Source organism: Actinia tenebrosa, unplaced genomic scaffold, assembly GCF_029948245.1.
Source record: "Actinia tenebrosa isolate PJP-AT-01 unplaced genomic scaffold, QUT_ActTen_1.0 PGA_scaffold2__45_contigs__length_23673736, whole genome shotgun sequence".
NCBI lineage: Eukaryota > Metazoa > Cnidaria > Anthozoa > Actiniaria > Actiniidae > Actinia > Actinia tenebrosa.
Window position 1 is genome coordinate 18,445,347 of NW_028292579.1, and position 17,294 is coordinate 18,462,640.

At 38.6% G+C, this 17,294-nt stretch overlaps 1 protein-coding gene across 1 annotated transcript; it reads left to right on the forward strand.

The window, feature by feature from the left end:
• Positions 1–345: 345 nt before the first annotated feature.
• On the forward strand, positions 346–17,163 carry LOC116304724 (ribosome quality control complex subunit TCF25). Its single transcript, XM_031714500.2, has 24 exons — positions 346–655; positions 1,935–2,138; positions 2,690–2,765; positions 3,457–3,526; positions 4,393–4,458; positions 4,582–4,623; positions 4,879–4,922; positions 5,587–5,620; positions 6,550–6,646; positions 7,522–7,621; positions 8,154–8,247; positions 9,536–9,585; positions 10,104–10,146; positions 10,633–10,738; positions 10,984–11,088; positions 11,562–11,591; positions 12,305–12,393; positions 13,237–13,309; positions 13,864–13,949; positions 14,416–14,474; positions 14,643–14,674; positions 15,356–15,435; positions 15,854–15,929; positions 16,767–17,163. Exons 1-24 carry the CDS (start codon positions 512–514, stop codon positions 17,007–17,009), a joined length of 2,043 nt encoding a protein of 680 aa, XP_031570360.1. The 5' UTR covers positions 346–511; the 3' UTR covers positions 17,010–17,163.
• The last annotated feature ends 131 nt before the right edge of the window (positions 17,164–17,294 follow it).

The window sequence follows — 17,294 nt, forward strand, 5'->3', positions numbered from 1 at the left end:
AACAATCGGAATATTCATTTCAATGAGTATATAGATGTTCTAAAAATAGCCCATGAGTGTGACGTCATCAAATTCTGACTCCTTCAGTTTCAAAATGTTGATATTTGAGGAAGACACAGCATCGCCTACATTTCCTCCATCTGGTTTAGTTGTTGTGAGCTGAGGAAATAGATATTCTAATTCTATATTTTCTCTTATTTTGCAATGCAATTTATGATATTAGATTTAGTTTAAAATATATGATATTTGGACATTTGATTGTCTATATCTCAACTGTTTTTGTTTTGCTATTATTATTATTATTATTATTATTATTATTATTATTATTATTATTATTATTTTGTTCTATCGCTCTGAAAATCCACGCTTTTCATATAAAATATTTTCAAATGGTACCTACCCTACCCCCCTCAGTAGTCGAAAGGGGCGGTTACCAAGTCTTGTGTTGACTTGGAAAAGAAAGGAAAAAAAGTCGAATTGAAAAAATTGAAGTTTTTCTGTAAAGAGGGAGATGTCGTCTCGAGTTTTAAGGAAATTACAGGGAGATGAACAGCTTGATATTCAACTTGACGATGAGGATGAAGATGAGATCAACCTTGTGCAATCGCAAAGAAAAAAGAAGAAAAACAAGGGGGTGATTAATCCATTTGATTTGGTAGGCTATACTGATATGCACTAACTATATCTAACTAAGCTTAAGCTTATATAACAGGCCAAAAAAATATAATAGGACATATAACTATAATTTACATTCATTACTCATAAGTTATAAATGGGGCTTTATTGGCTAGTATTTTTCTGTCCTTTATATTCCTTTGAAAGTTTTTTTACCTAAATAATGTGGTTTAAGATTTTTCATCTGCTATAAGCTTACATATGAGAAGCCACTTTAATATCAAGGTTAATGTACTGTACCATGTGCGCCCTGTATGGAAGTACTAATCGTTTCTCATTACGATAAAATAGGTTTTGATGCTTGTCCATCAAAGCATTTCCATGACAGTAAAATGTCCTGTACTTGCATCACAAAATGTCATGATTAATATAATGTTCACCAAAATCTTGCTTGTCATAAAAATTAATATTAAAGTTCTGTACATTTTGTGACGATCGAGTGTGATGTAAAATTATTAAATTATAACTGGTGTTGTTATTACTTCTACTGGTATAGGGAAGCATGTGGAGTGTGCTGCTTATGCACCATGTGGCCTCTCATCAATGCAACCTGGGTTAGAGTCATGTGCCCAGTTGTACGAAGGGTGGATAGCAGTATCTCATGGGTCAATCCTTATCCAGTGGATAAATCGATGCTGTTATTCAATAAATTTATCCACCAAATAAGATTTATCTGTCGAATAGCGCTATTCACCATTCGTACAAGCAGGCCATACAGGGCTCAGTATTGTACCATAAAACAACAACAATAATAATAATGTCTTGTTTCCAAGAGTATAACAGATAGCACAGAGGCAATTGTTTCCAATCTGGCTCTCAATTCCTAATCAAATTAGAATTCAATTTGGAAGTTGATTTTTGTAAAGGGATAAATATTGTAGAATATGTTGGAGAAAAACCCTCAAAACACAGGAGCAAACCAACAAATAACTTTACTCACACATGACACCGAAAACAGCAGGAGTCGACCACAGGCCAATTTAGTAAAAGGCGGCAATAAGTAAAATCACTTGACTAATAAGTGTGATAAAAGGGTTAGTAATAATAATATAAAAGTTGTTATACAGCACACTACAAAATCTCAATGTGCTTTAACAGCAAGAAGATAATATAAGTTGAAAAATAAGGGTTATTAGACAACCCTGTCTCCACATCTGGTTAAAATACCTATTTAGTTCAAAAGCTTGGAAGAATTACAAATCAAATTTAAACAAAATTTAATCGTTCGTTTTTGATATGGATCTTATTTTATTTTGTAGTTGAATGAAGGTAACGATGTGTCAAGTGATGAACCTGAAGAAAATGAAGAATCACAAACCACTGAGGAAAAACAAGAACCTGAAGAGAAAGAGAGATTGGAAAATGATACAGTATCTCCTGCGTCAAGCCAGAAGAAGAAGAAAAAGAAGAAACGGAAGGGAAAAGGGAATAAGGGTGAACAAGAACAGAGAAATGCAAACAAGGTGTGTACTCAAATTTTGATGAGCAATACCATATAGATCATAATAGATTGTTTTTGAATTAGTCAAATAACTGCTGTGTTCCTCATTTATGCAGCAATATCCTTATTTCAATCAAAGCATTCACAAAATATTGTACTAATGGTAAAGCAATGAATGCCTACAATAATTGGCTACCTTGTTAGGAGTAACCATATAGCTACCTCTTAATTCTGTTCCTATTAATTTGTTACATTTATTCTTAGCAAAGCTAATGAAATAAAACAATATAATATACAACTTCAATCAATACAAACACCTAGAAATTCAATGCACTTTCATTGAAATGGATGAATAATTCGAAATAATTCCATACACACAGAAATCAAATCTAGCTTTGAGGTAACAGAGAATTAAAAACTGGAGTATTTTACATTTTACTTTGCTCTACCCCTTGCAACCCCACACCACTCCCCCTACCCACTCCCGCCCCACTCTCCCAATGCTCCACTCCAGCGGTATGTCCTTGTATAAATCTAGAGATGCATGAAATGTTTGTGATTCTTATATTCAAGGATGAAGAGGATATTGATGCAACAATCCGTGAAGTCAATGATATGCTCGGAATAACACAAACTCTTACAGTTACAGGTGAGAGATTTTAAGTTAATCATAATAATGTACTTGTATTCCTTTTTGAGATTTTTAGTGAAAATTGAGGTTGCATCGTCGTGTATGGGAAGTCCCACTTGTGTGTTGAGAAACCTATGACGTACTTCGTTATTCTGTACACGACGATAGTAGCAAAATTTAAGGATGACATTCCTTAATCTTACTGGGCTTCCTGTGTTATTTTTTTTTGCCACAGGAATCCCATCCCTTTTAATAATTTCGAAATCATTTGGATGCTAGTGATAACAGTTAGTAACTGTATTATTTACTGAAAGGATTTTACTCTCTTTAAATAAAGGCACCTATATCTATCTAGTGTAGTGGGGTTCCTGTGACTAGTAACACACAGGAAGCCCAATCCTGCTATACTATATAATAAAAACTAAAAACTACATAAATAGACCATTTTCGAGTTCCAAATTACCGCTGCGTTCCTTGATTACAGACTCATTTTCTCAGGGTTAGCCTCATATCAGTGTCTAAATATTCACAAATACCAACGGTAAAGTAAAGAATGCACAACTTCAACAATACAAACACTTTGATATTCCATGGACGTTCAATGGAACAGATGAATATTCTGCACAAATTCAAGGCTAACCCTGGGCAACAGAGAACTTGAAACTGGAGTATATTACAAATAACATAGCCCATCTGGTACATTATACAGATAATGCAGCAACGACAGAGTCAACATCTTCAGTGCTGGACACCAAGGGTCTATTAGGAGTCGAAAATAGGTAAAACATTGACTAATCATGTGGTTCAAGGTAGCATGTCAGGTCAGTGAGGATAGGATGTGAGTACACTGACTGTAGGGTGTCATAGGGTGTCATGTCAGTAGGGTGTTATTATGTGGTCCAAGGTAGGGTGTCAGTTCAGTGAGGATAGGATGTGAGTACACTGACTGTAGTGTGTCAGGTCAGTGAGGATAGGATGTGAGTACATTGACTGTAGGGTGTCATAGGGTGTCATGTCAGTAGGGTGTTATTATGTGGTCCAAGGTAGGGTGTCAGTTCAGTGAGGATAGGATGTGAGTACACTGACTGTAGCGTGTCAGGTCAGTGAGGATAGGATGTGAGTACATTGACTGTAGGGTGTTATAGGGTGTCATGTCAGTAGGGTGTTATTGTTTAGAGGAGTAAAAATAATCTGTCAGCCAAGAAAAAAATTGGGGTCTTACCAATAGTACCTATTGCTTACTTGTTCTGGGCCCAGTTGTTCAAAGCCCGATTAGTGCTAATCCTGGGTTAACTCTTAATAAGACCTATAGAGTTAATCCTGGATAAGCGCTAATCCAGCTTTGAACAACCCGGCCCTGTTGCCTGAACACCTGGTTCTCTCAGTTGGTTGGGCTCTGGTCTGTTGTGCGGGAGGTCGTGGGTTCAAGCATCTGCAGCCAGACTCACTTTCAGGGTCTTACAATATCTGAGTAGAAAGTGCTGCTTTTCCTCTAAAAATATCTGAAAATGGTTAGACTTTCGTCGTGTCTCTGATGACCACGTTAAATGGTGATCCCGTCTCAAGTTTAACCGCAGTACTAAGTTTGCAACTGTAGTATTATTGGAGATTTGTTGATATTTTGATCTATTTGAAATTTTGGTAGGAATCTAAATGCAGAAAATGAAATGAAAAAAAGGTTTGGGTCGAACATCGTAAGAAACGAGAGCAGGTAAGTCAATCATAAAAAGTTTTTTTCCAAAGTTTTTTGCTATCAAAAAAATTTTTTTTTGATTATATTTTCCTTTGTTGCCTTATTTACCGATATTCTTACCTCATGTTATTGTTATTACAGACAGAAGAGAGCGCATAGAAGAGTTTATCAGCGTAGTTCTTTGTACGTATTATCAGATTTGAAGTAAATCTTACTTCTCTCAGTCCTTTGTACACCTATGTCAAAAGGGGTTGAGAAATTTATGAACGCTGCTCACGTTTTTTCTCCCTCCACAAAAATCAACTCCTTGCTCCTGCCATAAGTCTCTGTGACTCGGGACTGAAACTTGAGCAGCACCTCCTCGTATGTTTAACGTAAAATTGCTTAACTTTTTTTTGATGCAACAGGAATAATCTTACCATCTTAATATTGTTTTAGACTGGTAACCCCAAAAGAAACATGGCCGAACATGTCCAAATCAGGTATTGAATTATTGCAATAGTTCTGTAACATCTAGTGGCTTTCTTTTGTTTTTGATTAAATCATCAAATAACGATCCTTGGTCGACGGCTATGGGAAGATACAGTAAAACCTAATGTTGGACTACGAATCTGTGAGAAAATGAACTAAGAGAAGGAATCTCCTGTAGTCATGCTTGTGACCATCATAGTTACGATACATGGTTGACGGCTATAGGAAGATACAGTAAAACCTAATGTTGGACTACGAATCTGTGAGAAAATGAACTAAGAGAATGAATCTCTGGTAGTTATGCTTGTGACCATCATAGTCACCGTTTGATGCTATTTTTAGAACCACATTTCCCATCGTTTGTTTTTCTGCACGCGAATACTGCGCGCGCTCCTCGCTGTTTGCTCATGCTTTTTTTGAAAAACACAAGAAACCACGCGTGCAGAAAAACAAACGTCTAAATGGATGATTCTAAAGCGTAAGACACACAGTCCAGCATTGTACGCAACATTGCACGCAACATTGCACACAACAAAATAGCATCACGATGGGGCGTGGGAATTTCTTCTCAGTTCATTTTTTCTTGTTCCTGATTATGCACAATCTATAGAAGTGATTTTATATCCGAACTCTGCTGTTTGCTTTAATTACTGTGTTTTTCCGTTATATTCATAGGTCTCAGTATGTCACTAGTGGAATCCAAGAATGGGTATGTTTACGTTACCACCCTCCACAGGCTACCCCCCTCCGCAAGCTACCCCATATTTTCTCTCTTGGGATTCCTGTGTTAAATTTTATGGCAGAGAAGAACTATGAACGAGAGGAGTAGGCAACTCCTCTTCTTCTTTCTCCCTCCACTCCCCCTTCCCCTTCGTCTTTTTTGTCCTCACCATAGGAAGTCCATAGAGCAAAAAAGAGCCAAGGCTATGTTAAATTGCCCATCACCCTTCTGACAATATTCTCAGTATTGATTCTACATGGGGTAAGATGTTGAATAACCCGAAAAAATTACATAGTTTGAGTGCGGCTTCTTGAAGTTGTGAAGGTTTTTCCATGTCATATGCTAACGCTGTGACGTATGAGGATGCATTTATGGTTATTTGTTGTTCCTTGTACTTCTATGTGAAAACTAGCTTGCAATAATTTCTATAAGAGCAATGGGGAAAGAATCAATACTGTGAATATTGTCAGAAGGGCGATAGGCGATAACGTCTTTGGTTGTAGTGTTTGATTGTCTTGTTGTGTGATGTTACGTGTATACATTAATCATATGCCTGGGTTGAAAGAAGCACTGTATGTGCGTGTGATAGTGTGTCGCCTCTGGATAACTTTAACTTCTGAAAATCTTACTATAGGGACTGATCTAGAGATGGTACATTTTCGCTTCCTTAGCTACAATCGACTGAACCTCACCAACATCATCACCTAAAAGGCAACTACGAAGCCGCAACTAGGCTTTCTTTCTCAAATGCCCTCTTTGCGTCCCCCGCCCTTTCCTTTACTCCAAGGCCTCATAGAGGTTGTTTCAAAATAATTTCAAATTTGAAGGTTTTTTTAAAGAGGTATAAACATTTATCTCTCGTCACTGACTGAGATAAACTGTAAAACTGTTATTGTGTAAAATCTTTTGTAATCCAGGTTCAATTACTTTGTCTTTGAACACTCTCAAGCCTACCAAAAGATCCAGTTTCTATTTCTAGATGCAGTAGAATCGCTTGATCCTAATAACATATCAGTAAGTATCACCTATGATTACCCATTTCTCTTTGTATTTGGAATTATTTTGTGGTAAGAACCACAGGTAACCCAGGCTACCTACTTTTATTATTTTCTAAAAGTAAGTAGTAAATAGATTTTGCTAAAATTTGGTAGGTTTCGCTAAGATTTTGAAGATAGAAATTCGAGTATATATTAAAAAAAAAAAAAGAAGTGTACTTACACTCTCGTATTAAAAGTTTCAATTTTAAGCGTTTTCTTAGCGATTTTAGGTACCCTCTCCACTTCTCTTTCCTAAAAGTGGATAGCCTGGGTTACCTGTGGTCAAATGCATGACAATGGGAACCACGTGTGGCGACGCGCGCGCTTCTCGTTTACGGCAGATCGAAAGGACCCTTAGCAAAATTATCTTGGATGCGAGGCTAACATGGAAATACAAACGAAATGCTACTTACACATTACGGAGAAAAAATGTAATTTCTTCTGTGTTTTCATGTTAGGCTAGCATCCAAGATAATTTTGAGATGGGTCCATGGGAATTAGAAGTCGATTGTGCGGAAGGGAGAAAACCTGAAAGCTTAGAGAAAAAACCTCGAAGCACAGGAGAGAACCAACTCTACTCACGTTAGATGATCTGGATTGTCCAAACTAATGTTAACCATAAGAATTTTGCTAGATCACCCCTTAAAATATAAAGTAATGCTCTCTCATACACCTGGGTTAAAAGAAGCACTGTGTTTCATCCTATAAGAATACAGAGCAACTATATCCTTCACTCTTCCATAGGCAAGTTTCACTTTCCTTGATTATATTAACTTAACGTTGAGAATGAAAACGATTTATAAAGGTTTACGCTTTAATAGCACAACTAAAGTCTGTTTTCCCCCACAATAGGCTATTCTACATTCGCATCCATTCCACATTGACTCGTTACTGCAGCTCAGCGAAATCTGCAAGATGGGAGAGGATTACCAGATGGCAGCAGACTTGGTCGGTAAGGACTCGGTAGCCCTTGGGGATAAAGGGGGGGGGGGGGGGGGATTACCTATGTACCAGCCACAGTTGCTATGGAAAGGACTAAAGTCTTTAAGAGGTTTTATACTTATGTTTTATGCTCATGCATAAAACCAATAGGTGAAATGGATTGTTTTCTAATAGGTGTGGTGACGTCATCACTCGTGCATAATTTTGACGTCATATTTCATTAAAAGAAAAAACACGAGCGTGCATTTGGTCGGTTTGAGCCATCGCAGTCAGGGAGCGACACGTCCGTACAAGGAGGAGCTTTACGTACAAAATCTGCTCCATGCCGCTAGAGAATGGAGAGCCTGATAGGCTCACCCAGTCACAACGCGTTAGGTTTGCTAGTAATATTCACTCAGAAGTCAAAAGACGGTACCATTATAGTCACGGACAGGGTGTATCCGTATGGTAGAGTATGGTACAGTTTTATTCTAATGAGCCCACTGATTTGTGAAACCACAATATTGATATGATATATCTATCTTCCATTCTCTTGCTTCCAGAAAGAGCTTTGTACTGTTTTGAATGCAGTTTTCACACGTTATTTAGCCTTTCACAAGGCACGAGTCGCCTGGACTACTCCAGAGCAGAGAACAGGTAACAAGCTGCCTATGATAGATGTGTTGAACAGCTGCAATAGCCTACGTCACTGGTCTGATCAATTATGACAGACTGGACTTGATGAGATTAAAGAAGGTCGCCCACATCGGCGATCTTTGATTTAGGGAACAATGGGTGGTTTATCAGTATAGTACATTCGCCTCTCACCTCTAGGGTCTCGGGTTCAATTTTCTGGGGTGCTTAACATTTTCCCGGAAAAACTAGGTCTTCCTGAAAACTAGGTCTTCCGATTGAGGTAATCTAATTTTCCCGCTCTTTTTGGTTCTTTCGGTAGACGCGTGTACCATTCCCGCTCTTTTCTTTCCATTAGCGAATAAATTTCCAACCGGATGGATTTGTTTAAATGGTAAGCTCGGCATCAAACAGGAGTAGAGTTTCTTAGGTCTCTCCCTTGATTCGGAGGGGTTTTCTACGGGTTCTCCGTTTTTCCTTCCTCCCGAAAACCCAACACGCTAAATTTCAATTTGATCTGTGAGTAAGCCTTGCCATGACTTAGATCAGCCCAGAGGTTGTTTCAGGGTTCAATCTGTGAGTAAGCCTTGCCATGACTTAGATCAGCCCAGAGGTTGTTTCAGGGTTCTATCTGTGAGTTAGCCATGCCCTGACTTAGATCAGCCCAGAGGTTGTTTCAGGGTTTGATCTGTGAGTAAGCCTTGCCATGACTTAGATCAGCCCAGAGGTTGTTTCAGGGTTTGATCTGTGAGTAAGCCTTGCCATGACTTAGATCAGCCCAGAGGTTATTTCAGGGTTCTATCTGTGAGTTAGCCATGCCCTGACTTAGATCAGCCCAGAGGTTGTTTCAGGGTTCTATCTGTGAGTTAGCCATGCCCTGACTTAGATCAGCCCAGAGGTTGTTTCAGGGTTCTATCTGTGAGTAAGCCTTGCCATGACTTAGATCAGCCCAGAGGTTGTTTCAGGGTTTGATCTGTGAGTAAGCCTTGCCATGACTTAGATCAGCCCAGAGGTTGTTTCAGGGTTCTATCTGTGAGTTAGCCATGCCCTGACTTAGATCAGCCCAGAGGTTGTTTCAGGGTTCTATCTGTGAGTAAGCCTTGCCATGACTTAGATCAGCCCAGAGGTTGTTTCAGGGTTCTATCTGTGAGTAAGCCTTGCCATGACTTAGATCAGCCCAGAGGTTGTTTCAGGGTTCTATCTGTGAGTTAGCTATGCCCTGACTTTAATCAGCCCAGTTTTTCAGGGCTTAAGGTCATAAGTACATTAAGGAAGTAGCACCACGCATCTAATGTGTATCATTGCTTTACAGGCCTTTCTTCATCGCTCTTTTTCGACAATTGATATTCGTTGGCCAAAAAGGTGAGCTAAATAGATACTACTTTATACTGGAATGCTACCGATGGATTAACTCTCATCGTGAAACTATTTTTAACTTTTCTAAATGTAACTGGCCTGCCATTGATCGTCGACTTTCCTTACATCGGCCCATTCGTCAAACAAAAACTACTCAACTGATGCTGCAAAGAGTTTCGGTGAATTATCCAAATCGAAAGACCAATTTCTGATGTCCAAAGTGGTACTTTGCAGCGTTGATTCCGTGTATTTTGTTGACTTTCTTGGGATCTTTCCTACGATAGGTCAAACTGTTATCTTATCTTCTTTTTCTTTCATGCTTGCTTGCTCGCTTGCTCGCTTGCTCGCTTGCTCGACCGCTCGCTTGCTCGACCGCCTGCCTGTTTGCTTGCTTTCTTCTTGCTTCCTTTTCCCCCTCGCCTTGCTTCTTCAACACATTGGTTTACCTCCACGTCATAGACTATTGCAAGTTCATGTTATATAGATAACACGAGAGAAACTAATTTTGATCCTATTTTGCGCAGGTTGTCATCGAACTGCACTCGAATTATGTAAACTTCTTCTCAGGTACAGCTGAATATTGTTTACCTATGTAGGAATTTTGCTTAAAGTTAATTTCGTAGACTGTGAAACATCAAGTGACATCCATCACACCAATCACACGCGAGATCACTGGTCACCCAATCAGAATGCTTGATAGATTACTGTCGCGCTCACTATTACCGCCATCTGTCAAGTATTAAACAAGACTAAACTTAGGCTTGGTTCAGCCGTGAGATTGTCGTTTGCGCCAAGCCTCCCCCACCCCCCACCCCACATACCCCCTACCCCCTACCCCATTACCCGCTCCCCCAGCTCAGTGGGGAGAGGATCACGGGCGCACCAAAACCACTATGGCTGGAAATCGAGCCTAGGCTTAACTTTGATCGGCCCAGAGGTTGTTCGATAAAAGTGTGAAGGTTTGAAGCCGGTTAAAACTAAGAACTGTTGGTTTTCATAGAAGACACACTTCAAACTTTTTTCTGCTAATCCAACGTTCTGATTTTTCGTCAGTCTGGACCCTGAGAACGATCCTCTGTGTACTCTTCTCATGATTGACTTCTATGCTGTGACGTCAGACCAGTATTCGTACCTAGTGCGCATGTACGACGAATGGGAGGTGAGGTACCACGATGACATTGAAATACAAAGTCAAGTGGCAAATTTCTGTTTTTTTCCCAGTCAAAAATGGTTGTTCTAGATTTCTTTAGATGCGCAAATGGTCTATCCATCCCCACAATTCTGTTAGCCAAATAAACTTATTTTACAACTATTACTCCCCATAAGAGGCTCTCCTATAGTTCGTTGTTAGTCTTCTTGATGCTTTGTACCTATATTAAGCATTTTCCACATTTTTAATTTCAGAGTCACAGAAATTTATCTCAACTGCCGAACTTTGCTTTGTCGGTGCCACTTGCTTTGTTTCATCTGAGCAAAGACAAAGACGATACAAGGAGAGCAGATGAAATGGTAATCAAATGCTCCTTCTCTTACAATACATACCGCTGTTCGTGATGATCACAGACTCATTTTTTACTTTTTTTAGCCTCGTTTACGGAATTGGTAGATAGGCCGTTAAAAGTCAATAGGATTTCATACTGGTATTTCTAAAAGTGTACAAACGAAAATGTAGGAAATAGCTATATCTACTGAATGAGAGAATAGACTATTTATTAGATACAATGCTAAGGATGTATCTTTTATTTTATTATATTTGGTCGTTCGTTTTTTGTTTTGTTTTGTTTTGTTTTTTTGTTTTTGTTTTTGTTTTGTTTAGTTTGGTCTTTTGTTTTTTTCGTTCGTTTGTGTGTTTATTCGTATTTTCGTGCATTTTTTTTTTCTTTTTCTGTTTCGTATCTCTTCGACCTTTTTATTCACATACAGAGTGTTCCATTTCATCTTTTTGCGCATGTCTAACGAATGAATATTGTTCGTCGTTGCAGCTCCAAAACTCTCTCATCATGTTTCCATCAGTAAGTAAATATATAATTAACACAGTGCGACTACACCAACTAAGGCAACCCAGTCAAGTTGTCATACAAATTAGCCAATCACGATTGAGTAGAGTTCAAACCATGTATTCGTGAAATAGTACTAACTAATTAGTACAAAATAGCACCAATGAAACAATTGAAAACAAGAGAATTAGATGTGTTTAGTGCTATTTAGTTTGTGTGCTGTTTCACGGATGTACCTTCCATGTGACGTCAAAGAAGCTCGATCTGGGGGACAAAACAAAAGGATTCCAATCTCCTGAGAATTGTAACCTATTGTTTTGTTCCCCAGATTGAGCTGCATTTCAAAGTGCTGCAAAGTTCTATATGTTTTGCACTTATTAAAAACAATAGAACCTACACAAATTTCCTATTTTTCTCTTTAAAAGCAGATATTTTACTTTATACGCGCGCGTGTGTGTGTGATCAGAAGTGAACAAGAAACTAATACTTCAGAGTTCGTCACAATCCTATTATATTCAGCGCCAAAAATGTGATTTGTGTATTTGTTTTAGAATTTGTTTCATTGATCTTGGTTGATGTATACGCACTCTTACTAATATAGATAAATTTTTATAAAATATTATCTTTAAAATTATAAGAGATCATTGAAAGTGACCAGGAATAGGGAAAACGAGAATTTAGCCAGGTTTTGAGTTTAAAATTCAGGAAGTTTTATTATTTCTTGTCAGGTTTTGGTGCCATTGATGGATAAGTGTGGTGTGTCGTTAGATCCTTCCATAGCAAGCCACAAATTCTATTTCGTGGATGCAAAGACAAGGTGATTATTATATCAACAATTCTGAGGTTGAGGATAAAACTGGATCCAGTTGACGAAGTAGTGCATTGTGGGAATGTTTGAGGGCACAGATTTCCAATGGCGTCTATAAGCCTTTTCATAGTTTAAGAATCGATTCCACTGCGCATGCGATTTTATCCCGAATTTCTCTCTCTTTTGTTTAATCAAGAACAAAAGAAGGTTTGAACAAAAGAAGGTGAGAAATTCAGGATAAAATCGCATGCGCAGTGGAATCGATTCTTAAAATGTGAAAAGGCTTATTTCGTCCCCTCAAAACAATCCCACAATACACTGCAATGCAAACTCGACCCAATATTTTCTCAACTTCGAAATAGCTAGGAAATTCTATTGTTATAGGTTATTGTTCACTTTTTTCAAGCGTGACCATGCACAATCCTTTGTTTTACCATTGTTTTACCATTGTTGGCAATGGCTGAGTGAACAGACCAAAATCTTTCTTTTGGCTGCTAGTTCAAATTACTTAAAGATTTTTAAGAGATATTTGAATATTCCTTACAATAGTCCCGTAGACAAAGTTTATGTTTGCTTATTTTGCAATTTCGGATGAGCATAAATCAAACATATTGCACGGTCAAGACCGGTTCAACCTCACAAGCGAAAGGCCTGATAACAATAGGTTTCCTAACCATTCCCCTCTATTAACTATGCTAAAATGAATTCCATGATCCTATTTATTGTCCAAGACGAATATGATAACAAAGTATGTTTGCTGACAAACTAACGTGTATGCAGTGGTATTACCACTGGGGGATTCGTTATTACTAATAAATACTGTTCTTGTATTCTGGTTTTTTTTTCTTCCAGCGAGTCTATTGCCTTACATCAACTGGTAATGCTTTATGTAGGCAGAACACATCACGTGTGGAAGGATCCTCAGGTAACTAACTATACCATGCACTAAATGGACCAAACCAACGTTTTGCCCATTTTAGACCATATGTCATTAACTTGCGAATAAGATTCTTCTTTTGAGTTACATTCATATTCTCGTGCGCAACCGTTAGACAAAGAAATGATGCTCTAGGGAATGATAACAGTGGATTAAGTCTATTTAAAAAACGTCGGGTTCAAAAGGTTCAATCATCGAGGCTAAGACCGAGGGGTATTCTGGGTAGTTAATATCGTGAACGTTTGAGACATTAGTGTTTGCATACATACATATACACGAAGAGCGACAAAATGCTTTGCTCGATGACCAGAATGAATGTTATAGAGCTGCAAAACTGCAATTTGCATAATATTAGTCTCATTAACTGTTTACCCAAAGGATCCTAACGTCTTTCATCGGCAATTAAATCTTTCCAACTCGAAAAAGTTTTGCTTTTAATTATTTTTTTTTTATATATCAAGCAAGAGAATATGAAGTAAGCTCACCTAATATTCTCTTCTATCAAGATATTGAGGTTTTCTAACGACAGTGCGTTTTCTTAGGTTATTGATTGGCTGGTTGGGAATGCCAGGAAGGTGTTACAAAGAGTAGACACTAAAGATCCTTATGTTCAAGACTGCGCGCGAAAGTAAGTAACCACGTGCAGTAGACTTGACGAAAACAAGAAAGTTGTAGAACTTTTGGGAATCTCAGGGGAACTGCGATAGGCTTTGTTATGAAAAGCCAGAAACTGATCCAGGGGTAATGAGGAGGTGGCTATTCACCGCCCCGCTCCCTCCCCCCCTCAAGCCCCCTTTTGCACAGATTAAATATTTGTTTATAACCGAAAACGTTTATCCTGAACTTTCACTCGGTTAAATTAAAATTCTTAAATTTCCTTCAATTTGAGACTTTTATGGGTTTCCTGTGGTATTGGCGCGAGGTGCCCTGTAACAATCACCCCTTTTAAATATCCTGAAACCGCGCCTGAAAGGTACTCTAGGAATCCCACATGGCGGCTGTTTGTATTTAATTTTGCCGCATTTTTACAGTATCTGTTTTCTGTTATTGTACACCCGCGTTTAAATATCACGTGGAGTTGTTTATCCTCGCAGGCGTGCAATAAGATACCGTGGAACACCGAGGTCAATCTATAGACACATCATCATGTCAGGTAAGTTGATAAAAAAAAATACCAAAAAAAACCGCTTTCTTTGGCTGAACGCGGTACGCATACTTCTTTACTAACTTTGATTTTGATATCAAAATCAATATTACAATGTCATGCCTGGTGCTATGAAGATAAATATCCTAACAAAATCATGTTAACTTTTTTTTCCAGACATCAAGGATGCAACTGCTTCTCTACCGATGGTAATAATGCTTTAATGCTTCAATATAATATAGATCGTTTTCGAATTCGTACAATACCGCTGTGTTCCTTGATCACAGGCTCATTTACTTAGGGTTAGCCTCGTATCAGTGTCTAAATATTCACAAATACCAACGGTAAAGTAAAGAATGCACAACTTCAACAATACAAACACTTTGAAACTCGACGGACCTTGACTGGAACACGTGAATATTTTTCACAAATCCGAGGCTATCCCTGAGCTACGAAGAACTCGAAACTGGAGTATTCAGCAATTCTTCGTTTGCACATGACGTCATAGTCGCCATGTTGGATGAATTTAACAAAAAAGTCGTATCATCCAACATCGCCACCGTTTCTTTTGTTATTTCACTCCCTTGGGAATGATTGAAAACCAGCAATACGGGGTTTGAATTTAATACGGATTTTGATCAAATTTAGACATGGTTCGGCTGTCCTAAGGCCATCGTCAGTGATAAAGAATCACAATAAGTGAACCGTTACATGCGTGAGTGAAAAAAAGAAGTAAATTTACTAAGATGACCTTTAGCCGGCATGTCGTGTATGTAAAAGGTCATGTATGATGCATATCACGATGACTTCATCAGTGCAACGAGGGTAAGGTATTTACCGTGGTCCGTTTAATGTTTTTGATTCTCCATTTGTTTTATTGCCTTTTCTAGGATTTACAAGATGTTCCATTGATGTCCTACGATCCCCTCCCCCCTGCGGATTCTGTGTCTTCCTACTCCAGGCCTCAGAGGTGAGTCTGGCTGCATATTTGAATCTATTGATGAGTTGCAAGCATTCCCAAGAGAGTTAAAAGACAAAAGCATGGCGGCCATTGTGGTGCTCTTAAAAATGCATACTAATGACAAATCTTTGTTAAATGGCACAAACGCTCCCCCGAGAGGATGCGATGACGTAACGTGCAATCTAAGAATAGAGGTTTTGCACTATCACGCGACAGCAGCCATGTTAGAAGGCAGGAAAAATACACCCTTGCATGTGACGTCAAAGTAGCTCAATTTCGAGAACAAAACAAAAGAATTTCGATCTCCTGAGAATTGCAAACCTATTGTCATGTCCTCCAAATAGAGCTGCATTCTGACGTGCTACAAGAGTCTATACTATCGTTTTACACGAGAAAGAATTCAATTCTTGTAATATGTATTCTATAGGCCCACCAGACGTACTGAGGAACACAGCCCGTTGTCACTCTTCTTCCGCTCACTTCTTCCGTCGTACAATGCACAGGTAACCCACTTCAAAACCACTAGTATTTCTTTCCCATATCAATATAGCATTGTTTAGTAACAAGGCTCGTGTCTGGTAACTTACTTTGAGATATGTACTCCTATTAAACCACTAATAGTGTGCTTAACACTATTTTAGGCTTAAACTATCCAATTTTCTTTTCGATCGCAATGCCCTTAAGAAAGATACTGTAATGTAAATTTAACAAATTTACGATGGTTTAGCGTGGTATGTCCTCTTATTTACCACGATATGACGTCAAAAGTTGGTCAAAATGTTATGGACTCACGAGGCGTAAGCCGAGTGGGTCCATAACTAATTTTGACCAACGTTTGGCGTCATATCGTGGTAAATAAGAGGACATACCACGCTAAACCATCGTAAATTTGTTTTTTACTACAAAACTCTAGGAAATAGACTGCACGAAATCTTGCATGACGCCATTTGTTGGTATGGCCTCTTATTTACGACGTTTTTTAACCAATCAGCGCGCGAGAAAATTTACAATTGTGGTAAAAATTAAGATATAGGGAAATATAGGGAAGTATGGGTGCCGTACGCTGCTAATGCGTCACCTCTCAATGGGACCTGGGTTCGAATCCTGTCGGTCTCGGTGTCGTATGTGAGTGGAGTTCTTTGCTCGTTCTCTTCTGTACTTCGAGGGTTTTTCTCCGGGCTCTCCGATATTGCTCACTGCCATTTGCGCATGCGCGTAACAAGTATTTGTTCTTCAGCCTTGTCCCTAGAGCCTGCGTTTCTCTTTGTCAGCACCGTTCTTCGTTCCTTAACCAAGTGTCTTATGTAAATATTGTTCTTATATTCTTGTATTTTTACCAGGCCCCTAACGACCCCGAATATTTTCGGCCAGGAGACAGACAGGTAGCCCAGGAAGTAGAAGGCGCTGAAGGAGGACCCAGGCCTTTACGAGGAGGATCAGACATTGGGCAAAGTGTTGAGACCCTAATGACCGCTATGAGAGTATTATTAACAAGTATCAGCTTCCGAGGGGAGCCTGGAGAAGAGGAGAATGGCGAAGAAGAGCAGGACTGGAACGATAATGAAGGAAATAGACCACAATAGAATGTCACTCGTGTCTTACTGCGCATGCGTGAAGCTGCTTTGGAAAAACTTAAATGAAATTTACATTCAAGAATAATCGTTTTCTACGATAAATTGGTTTTGATTGACTAAATTAATGTTCTAGTTTTGGATGCTATTAAATATTTTTACATTACGATGTTATGGTGTCTAAAATAATCTTAAAGTGTATATCAAGGGAAAAAAATTATTTTCAAAATCATTTATATGTGAAAAGTGTAGTATTATGGTTGTAGTATTTTTGTATGTGGCCTGTAGGTGAATATA